Source organism: Phocoena phocoena, chromosome 2, assembly GCF_963924675.1.
Source record: "Phocoena phocoena chromosome 2, mPhoPho1.1, whole genome shotgun sequence".
Taxonomy (NCBI): Eukaryota; Metazoa; Chordata; class Mammalia; order Artiodactyla; family Phocoenidae; genus Phocoena; species Phocoena phocoena.
The window spans coordinates 107,551,857-107,560,791 of NC_089220.1; the positions used below are offsets into that span (position 1 = coordinate 107,551,857).

Sequence of the window (8,935 nt, forward strand, 5' to 3'; positions counted from 1 at the left end):
CCGGAAAGGGTCAGCCAGTGCCCCAGGTAGGGGTTCTTAAAGGGACCATAAGACTCAACTCACAGTCCTCACACAGTTCACAGGTTTATTTGTCCAAAATAAATACAGTCTGAGAACATCCATTTCAATACTCCTACACACGACTTCTTCACCAAAAGAGCAGCGTAAGATATAGACACACAGTTTGCAGTGCATGTTCTCAGGTTAGGCTCAGGAGGGTGTTTGCCCTGGCTTGTGCTGGGCTGGGTCTAGCTGTGAAGATCCCCTCCCCCAGCAAGGTTCCCTTCTCTGCTTGGGACCTGAGTCCCCTGCCAGGACCCCTACAGCCTGTTTCTGCTCCTGGAGGACCTGCCACCTCTCCTGTCTGCAGCCTAAAGAGAGCGGCATTCACAACCGTGTGGCCCTGTGGCCAGCCCCTCGCAGAGAGCTCTGTCCTATAACACCAGCTACCGCTGCAGGCCCATTGCCAACTCCTGACGCCAGAAGCAGCTCACCCCGGGCAAAGGGAAAAACTGAGGCACAGCTGGCAGATGGATGGGAAGCACTCTCTCCTGAGCCCTGCCAGGAGACTGAGAGCCCCTGATGAAGGGAGAAAGGGACATTCACTACCCTCCCCCAGGTATCCACTGGGGCCTGGCCCACCAGGGAGCAGGAAGAGGGGGAGACCACCCTTTGTCTTCTCTTTGCAGATCAAAGGTTCGGGTCCACGTTCTCCTGGTCTGAGGCTGCCTCATCGTCATCTGGGGACTCCTATATCAGAGCCAGAGAAACCCAGTCATGGGCTTGTGTCACCCCCGAGTCGCAGCCTGGGGGCCAGCATCTCCTTCCTCTTGCCCCTGCTGCCAACGGAGCCAGAGGAGGCTCTGCCACCCCCTCCCCATGGTCCTTTGGCCTTCCCTCTGTCCTAGCTCCCAGGCTGCCCACGGCCACATGGCCCACCATTGGGTGACTCCCTCTTACCAGGCTGAGGCCCCTGTCCTGCCGCAGGGTAGCATAGAAGCTCAGCACACGGGGGTCACAGCGAACCACCATGGGGTCAAAGTCCAACACACATAGGCCCTGCAGGCTGCGGGCCCGGGAAAGGGCCACATAGGCCTGGCCGCTGGCAAACACACGGCCCAGAGAGATCTCCACGCAATCCAGGGACATGCCCTGGAGGATGGAGGGACAGGGCTGGAGCCAGCTCAGCCTGAATTCACTTGTGCCCAGGAACCTGACCCCACCTCCACCAGCCCAGCTATTGCCCCTGATCTCCTTGCCCAGTCCAGAGATTCTGAGTCAGAGAGACAGGATGGGTGTCTGAGTACAGGGGTGTCCAGGAGATACAGATCCAAGATAAGAGTAGAGGGATAAGGGTGAAAGGAAAGAGCTCAGGTCTGGGTCAGACAGGCATGGAAATGAATCTCGGCTCTGCAGGGCACTAACTGTGTGACCTTGGACAAGTTACTTAACCTCTCTGAGCCTTGGTTTCCTCTTCTGTAAAACAAGAATAATTATTACAACTATACCTCCTACAGTTGTCGTAATATGTTAAAATTAACATATCCAATAGTGGCTCAGAAAATGGCAGGGCCCGAGATGACAGAGGGGAAGTGTATGTGTCTAGGAAAGAGAGAGGAAGTGGGATGGGAAATGCACTAAAGAAAGGTTTATTCTAGAGCTGGTCTGGAACTTTCCATCCAGGGCAAGTTCAACCCTCGAAAAGCCTCTAAGACCCCCCACCCTTCAACATGCCCCCGGCCTATCCTGCCCCCATCCCCACACTCACCTGGCTCTTGTGGATGGATATGGCCCAGGCCAGCTGGAGGGGCAGCTGCTGCCGGCTGAGAAGCCGGCCCCCAGTGGCCTGCACCATCCAGCGGTCTGCACGGATGACCTCGGTGACTCCACACAGGAACCGCACCTGGGGCAGCCCTGAGGGAGGCGTGGAGAAGTCCCACCTTTCAGTCCCACTCCAGGGCTCCAAGGTGAGGACAGGCCTCACCTTTCCATGCTAGCCTTTTCCTCTGCACACTAACCCCAGGGCCCTGCTGCAAACCCGAGCAGTAGGACTGCTCCCCTATCACTTACCTCTCCCCTCGGCTTCGAACCCAACTACTACCCCTCGGGCACCATTTACCAGGCCCCGAGACACTGCCAAGTTCTTCACCAGCATCACCTGCGAGAGAAGGAAAACTGGAGGCATGGACAGCAGGGCATCCCTACGCCTGGCCTCAGCTCCAGGGGTCGCTTCGGTGGATCTCTGAGGCTGGGGTCTGTCACAGAGGGGCACTGAGTCTGCTGGGGCCCCTGCGACAAACTACTTTATTTCCTTAGGTCTCAAGTTTCCCTTTGTGCCAAAGGGGAATGACATTTGCTCAGTTTGCCTCAGAAGGAGGGGGTAAAGAACAATAAGGTGACAGGGCACAATGACCATGTCTATTAGAGGGAATGTGTATGGACCTCAATCTTGAGGGATAGCCCTCTTCCAACCACTGTGCCTGCATTTCCCCCTAGGTGCCCTTTGGAACCTGAGAAAAGGATCCCACCCTCACCATTGTGGAAGGAAGGAGGATGCTCACAGTAGAGGCTACGCTACAGAAGACAACTGAGTGCGGTAGGTATTTTACTCTGAATTTAGAGATGGGGAAACCCAGCTTCAGCAAAGGAAAGGGATTTGTCTAAAGCAACACTGCTTGGAGCTTCAGGTGGAGGAAGAGGACGGCAGTGGAAAATGGAAAGCAGGAAGGTGACTGGGAACAGGATGGAAGAAGTTTGCTATGGTCACATCTGGGCCCTCTGGCTGTGGAGCAGCCCGTGCAGAGGGGCTAGGATCAGGGAGGCCGATGCTCACAGGGTCTAGGCCCTGGTTCCCACTCACCTGAGCCCCCAGCTTTAGCTGAAGGAGCTGGCTAACGGGACATTGGGCATCCAGGGTCCGGGCTTGCTCAGGGTCACTGTCCATGGCCTCAAAGCTGTGTACCTCACCTGGGAAAAGAGAGTTGGGCAAACAGATTACAAGTCACTGACTTGTGGCTCAATTTCTGAAAAAACACATATTAGACCAGGGCATGGAGAGAGGTAGTGAGCACAGCTCAAACCTAGCTGGGGCTTTGGAATCAGAGGCCTGGGTTCAAGTCTCATTTTTAGTGTTTACTGGCTGAATGACTTTGACCCAGGAAAGGTCACATCTCTCAAAGACACAATTACATCTGCAAATGTAAGGCACTTTATGGTCACAGGGGCTGGGACCGAGATATCTAAATGACACCAAGGGCCCAGGCTGCCTGTGGGGCCATGCCTGCCTGATGGCCTCTCCCAGCTGGTCTGGCCCAGCCCCAGCTCCCTGCTCACCTGGTAGTTTCTGCAGCTGCCTCTCGTTGGTAAGGGCCACATCATCCTGGTGGGTGCAGAGCCTCGTGGCCACAATCCCATCTCGCCCCACCCTGTGGGCAGCCGTGGCCCGGAGCTGGCGGGTGACCTCATCTGAGCACCTGCAGAGGCCAGGCTATCAGGGCGGAGCCTACCTGAACCCCAGGGAAGGCGGGGCACGTGGGTGATACAGCCCATGCAGCAGGCCGTGGACCAGGCTTGGGGACTGGATGGGGCACCAGGGCAAGATTTGCTGGTTCCCCAAGCTGGCCAACTTGTTCCTTCCTTACTTGGACCCCAGACATGGAGAATGAGCGTGGGGGTGGTGCTTGGCTGGGATCATGGGCAGGCACCCTTCCCTGTGTCTGCCCCCGGGTTGGAGCTAGCCGCTCTCCTGAGGAAGTTAGGTATGAGGAGTGAGCATAGGCCAGAGATTTAGAGACTGAGGTGAGGCTCTGATGTTGATACCCTGTAATACTGGTACCCTATAATCAGATTGGCCTCCAAGCTACAATTTTCTAGCCCCTTGCCTGCTGCCTTAGGGGGAAAAAAAAAATCTAGCCTGTGTTTCTATTTTCCACACTTCAAGCCTTCCTCCAGGGAAGCCTGGGTGCTGCAGCAACTCAAGTGAGAGGAGGGGGAAGAAGTTGGGAACACCTCTCACTGCTCTGCCACTCAGCCTTTCTCTTGTCCCCCACACTTGCTGGTGTATGCTGTGCACCTGCCTACCTGCCTCCTGTCCCCAGGCATAGAAAGCCCCTCACCACCACCACCTGCTTCCTTCATCCCATCCCAACCTGATCTGGGTCCCAAGACCCAGCTGCAGTCCATATCTTCTGCCCTCCTGGCCTCCTTTCCACTCCCAAGTTAGAATACCTGTAGCATTTCAACCTTTTGTCCTAGCTGGGGTGGGATCATGTCTGCAACCTCCTCTCCCCCACCAAGTGGCCGCACAGGCTCAAAGAGTAGAAGGAACTTGGGTTTTAGAGTCAGACCTGAGTTCAAATCCTAGCTCAGCCACTTACTAGCCATGACTTTGGACAAGTCACTTCACCTCTTTGAACCCCAGTTTCTGCATCTGTAAAATGGGAGTGTTAACATTTCTGAATAACTCTTGTGTCTCCATCTGCCCATAATTCCCTGAGATGTACTCTGTGCCAGGCCCTGTGCTGGATGGTAGGGACCCAACCCTGGGGGAGGCTGGGCCCCAGTGCTCACAGAGTGACCATCCCCAATGGGGCCATGAAGCATTTCTCTCCCTTCTCTGGGTTCCTGTGCTTCTCTCTGACCCACGCTTGGATCCGCATCCCATGGCCCCTTCTCTATTCACCAGGGCCCACCTGCCCAGCCGCACAGCTTGCAGCAGAGAGATGAAGGTCTTGTCTGTCTGCCGCCACACCTCCGTCAGCTCCAGGGTCACTGGGACACATCTCCTCCAGCTCTTGGCCTGGTGGGGGCAAGACGGGGCGTCAGGGAGCAGAGCAGACCCCTATGGGGGTTAGGGCCAGAGGGTGAGTGCTACCTGGAAGCAGAACTGCGGGGGCTGGGATCCCTTGGTTACAGGCGGCAGCTGCAGGAAGTCCCCACAGATGATGAGCTGGATCCCTCCAAATGGCTTGTTCTGCTGCCGGACAGCTCTGGAGAGGAGCATGTGATGCTTTAGGCGCTGGGGTGAGCGAGTTCCACATGGAAGAACACCAGAACCCAGTCCTCACTGCCCATACTGACCTGGCCACGGCCTCCAGCTTATCAAATAGGTCCGCTTCCACCATGGAGATCTCATCAATGACTAGCCGCTGGCAGTTCAGCCAGCCCTGCCGCACACCTGGCCGCTGGGCCAGGGCCACACACTGGGCCAGGGGAGCCTGACCCGAGCCAATGCCTGTGAGTGACACTATTCAGCCTGGGCTGAGATCCCAGCCCTGTCTCAACCCTGACCTCCCCTCTCTTCCCACCTGCCTGGCTTGCTCCCAGCTTAAGTCCCAGAGGCTCTCACTTACCTGCAAAGGCATGGAGGGTAGTACCCCCGATGTGGCAGGCTGCCACCCCAGTGCTGGCAGTGGCCACAGTGCCTGTGGGAGGCAGTGAGCCCAGGATACGCTTCAGCAGATAAGACTTCCCCGTCCCTGGGCAGAAGGCAAAGTCAGGGCCACTTCTCCTCCATCCTAGCACACCACTGTTCTCCCCACACCCACTCTACCCCCCACTACCTGCACTCCCAGTGAAGAAAATGCTCTGGCCTTTCAGGACAACCCTCAGCACAGCAGCCTGTTCCCTGGAAAGCTCTGGTTTGGTGGGGGGCAAGCTCAGCTTCTTCACAGGCAGGGGCCACCTTGGGACTTCCTGGGGGGATAGGGCTGTCTCAGGGCCTCCCCACATTCCCTAGGCATTGCCCCCTCCCTTCTTGGCCTGGTAGCCCTTTGTGTCTCTGCTGGCTTCTCTCCTTGGAGCCCTTGGGCAGCCTCGGTTCACCTGGAGATCTTGCCAGTAACCACAGGGGTCCAGGTCTCTCCTTGAGGAAGGGACCGAGGCTGGATCTCCACTGACTCCTGGTGCCCTGAAGACCCCAGTGTGTGGGTCCAGATTCTCCTTCAGCTTTCTCCCCTGGGTTCCCTAACTCTCCTGGTTCCCTTACCCATCCTTCCTTCTCACTACCCTTCCTGTCACAGATGTGTCTCTCTTGCCTCAAAACACCCAAGCAAAACCCTGCCTAGCCAGGGCGCCTTCTTGCCGCATCTCCTTCTTCTCACCAGCTTGTCTCAAACCTCTGTGGTCTGTGATCCATTTGTTCCAGTTCCCGAACACTGTCAGACCCACCAGACTTTGTCCCCTATCTGATTGGACCTGTTGGCTGCCCCTACACAGCTGACCACTTCGTTCTCTCCAAAACCTCCTCTCCTCCTCCAGGGCGACCAAGTTCCCACTTTTCTTCTGAAGCACCTTCTCTGCTTTCTCTTTTAATGTGACCTTGGCCCCCTTTTCCTAGTCTCCTTACTCAGTCTCAGGGATTGCACCATGAGAAACATGCACAACTCCCATATTCCTGTCATTCTCATAAGTCTGATGAGCATCTCGTCTGAGATAACCAGTAGCCATCTCGAATACCTCCACCATCTTCCCCCCACACTTGGGCTTTCTCGGTCTCTTCCGTCTCAGTGGCACACCCACTCCCCAAGGCGCTCCCCCTTTCCTGTCCTCACGGTGCTGGGCTTGGCCCCGGACCGGGGCTCCGTGGGCCGCTTCACCGGCGTGGAGTCCGTGACCCAGGTGGCCGCCGCGCGCCGCAGCTCCTCGGGCTGCACCGGGCTGATGGTGACGAAGTCGCGGGGCCGCGGGCCAAGCAGCTGCGTGCGGGCGGAGGCCGGCCCGGGACCCGGGGCCGCGGCCAGCTTGAGGCGCAGAGTGCGCAGGAAGCGGCGCAGGCGGTCAGGGGGGCAGTCGGAGAGCAGCAGCTGCACCGCGCCGGTCCGGGGAGCGCCGTCGGCGGGAAGCCGCAGAGTGCTGCGCCCGGACGCGGCGAAGCGCGTGAAGAGGCGCGCGGCGCGCAGGGCAAAGCACCGCGGCCGCCCCGCGGGCCCGGACGCCTGCAGCCTCAGCATCAACTCGCGGCGCTCGTTACGACCCAGTCTCAGCTCCGCGGTGCGTAGGGCCTGGCGCCTTCGCGGCTGCCCGCCCGGGCTCAACTCCTCCACAGCAACACGGCACCGCAGCTCCGCGTCCGCGCATTCCGCTTGCACTGCCTGGGTGCCCGACAGCATCGCCACCAACTCTGCAGGTCTGCAAAAAGACCGGAGCGCAGGGGTCATCACAGGTGGTATAGAGGTCGGGACGGGGAGCCGGGTCATGGCCACAAAGGGTCCCGGGGCTGTCACTGGTAACACAGAGAGTTCACGGAGAAGGTAAAAGGGTCCTGGGGCGAACCGGAAATTCTCTTAGAAATTACTCTCCTACACAATAATTTCCAGAGCGGCGGATGGGCAGCGTCAAGTACACCCAGGGTTGGGGAACCTCGGCTGTCCGACAAGGGCCACAGAAGGGATCCCCTGAGCAGAAAAGAAGCCTGCTTCCAAGAGACCCAGGGCGGGCACGAGAATCCTGAGTCTCCCCCCCGAGGAAGCAGGGGACTCTCACGTGTGGAGGTAAGCAGGGGACTGACATGTAATCAGCGCCTTCTGTCTTCCAGGTACGTTCACTGGTTTATATGCAGCCAAGCAGGTCTCACTACTCCCCGTGTACAGAAGTGGAAAACAGGCTGAGAGAGGCCACAACGGCTGGTGGGAGTCAGGGCTTGTGTGATTCTGAAGCCCCGGCGCTTCCCATCTCCAAGGTGGGATGGGGTAGAAAATATTTGGCTAGGGAAATCGCGGAGGGACCCTGGCGTCCGGCTTTCCGTTCACCCTCCGTCTTGACCCACTCGTACGCACCCTCCCGGCAGGAACCCCTTGAAGAGGCAGGCGCTCTGCCTCCCACCTCTAGGATCGGGTGAACACTCACTTGCGCCAGCACTCGGGCGAACAAGCTGAACAAAGTCGGCATGCAGTCAAAAGTAGGACACTAGAAACTTTCAAATACTGGGTGTAGAGAATCACCCTATCACCGGCCGGATCTTTAAATTTTCCAGCCAATCAGAGACACCGGGCGTGACAACGGGAGTGTCTTTCTTTGGGTTTCAACTCGCTGGGCTTGGGCTGTACCAATAGCACGCCGGAGGAAGGAGGCTTATTGTGGTGGCGGAGCATACCAAGTCGCGCGGACTAGTGGGTGTGGTGGGAGGGGGCGGGGACTGCAGCGGGGCCGCGCGTGGTGTTGTGTCACCAATCGCGTCTTTGAAGGTTTATTTTCAGAACCATACCTCCATCGCACACTCCCTCCTCTCTAACCCTCGCACTAAGGCTGAACTTGGCCTTGCGGAAGAGCTGCCTCTGATCCCTCTCATCTCTGTTTACACTCACTGGACCTTTGCCCATTTCTGGGCAGACCCCCCAAACCCTCGCGCGCGCGCACACACACACACACACACACACACACCCGTGGCCTACTGCTGTCGCTGCCCACCCCGCTCCCAACAGCTCTTTACACACTTATCTGTCTCTGTAACCATCATTTTACGCATTTGTCTTTCCCATGTGTCTGAGACCCGTCAGTGAGGAACTCTTGAGACCTGTGGCCAGGTGCTCAGAGAGTACAAGGGAAGTGTGTGGGCCGCTGTCTTCGGGAATTTGCATCCCTCTCATTGAACTGAATGTTTAGGGAATTTATTTTTAATTATCTTTTTCCTCCCTCATTAAATCTTGGAATGACATAGCTAGAAGGCATCTTACAGGTGAGTCAGCCTGCTCATTTATTGAATTGCCCCCATTTTTCAAATGAGGAAACCAAGGCTCCAAGAAGTTTTACCAGATGTCACATAGCTTGTAGATAGCAAAACAAAGCCTTGAACCCAAGTCTAAGCCTGCTAGTTTAACTGCTACACCACACTGCTGCCAGGTGACTGGTCTAACCTGGTGAAGGGAGTCCAGCCCTGGACTGGAATCTCAGCTCCTGACAGCCAGTGCATTGCCCCAGGCCTGCCAGTCAGATGTTA

At 57.2% G+C, this 8,935-nt stretch overlaps 1 protein-coding gene across 1 annotated transcript; it reads right to left on the bottom strand.

The window, feature by feature from the left end:
* Window positions 1-690: 690 nt before the first annotated feature.
* PIF1 (PIF1 5'-to-3' DNA helicase) lies at window positions 691-7,109 on the bottom strand. The gene is made up of 12 exons (XM_065872211.1): window positions 6,552-7,109; window positions 5,562-5,694; window positions 5,352-5,477; window positions 5,080-5,233; window positions 4,874-4,988; window positions 4,692-4,798; window positions 3,334-3,473; window positions 2,861-2,967; window positions 2,071-2,158; window positions 1,769-1,914; window positions 961-1,152; window positions 691-750 (listed from the first exon to the last, which is right to left on the bottom strand). Exons 1-12 carry the CDS (start codon window positions 7,107-7,109, stop codon window positions 691-693), a joined length of 1,926 nt encoding a protein of 641 aa, XP_065728283.1.
* Between the last annotated feature and the right edge of the window lie 1,826 nt (window positions 7,110-8,935).

Excerpts from the sequence above, each read along its gene's own strand:
- PIF1 (XM_065872211.1), bottom strand. The coding sequence starts at position 7,109 with ATGCTGTCGGGCACCCAGGCAGTGCAAGCGGAATGCGCGGACGCGGAG. Across the intron at positions 5,234-5,351 it reads TACCCTCCATGCCTTTGCAG|GCATTGGCTCGGGTCAGGCT; the intron begins GTAAGTGAGAGC and ends TGTCACTCACAG. Across the intron at positions 1,915-2,070 it reads GTTCGAAGCCGAGGGGAGAG|GGCTGCCCCAGGTGCGGTTC; the intron begins GTAAGTGATAGG and ends CGCCTCCCTCAG.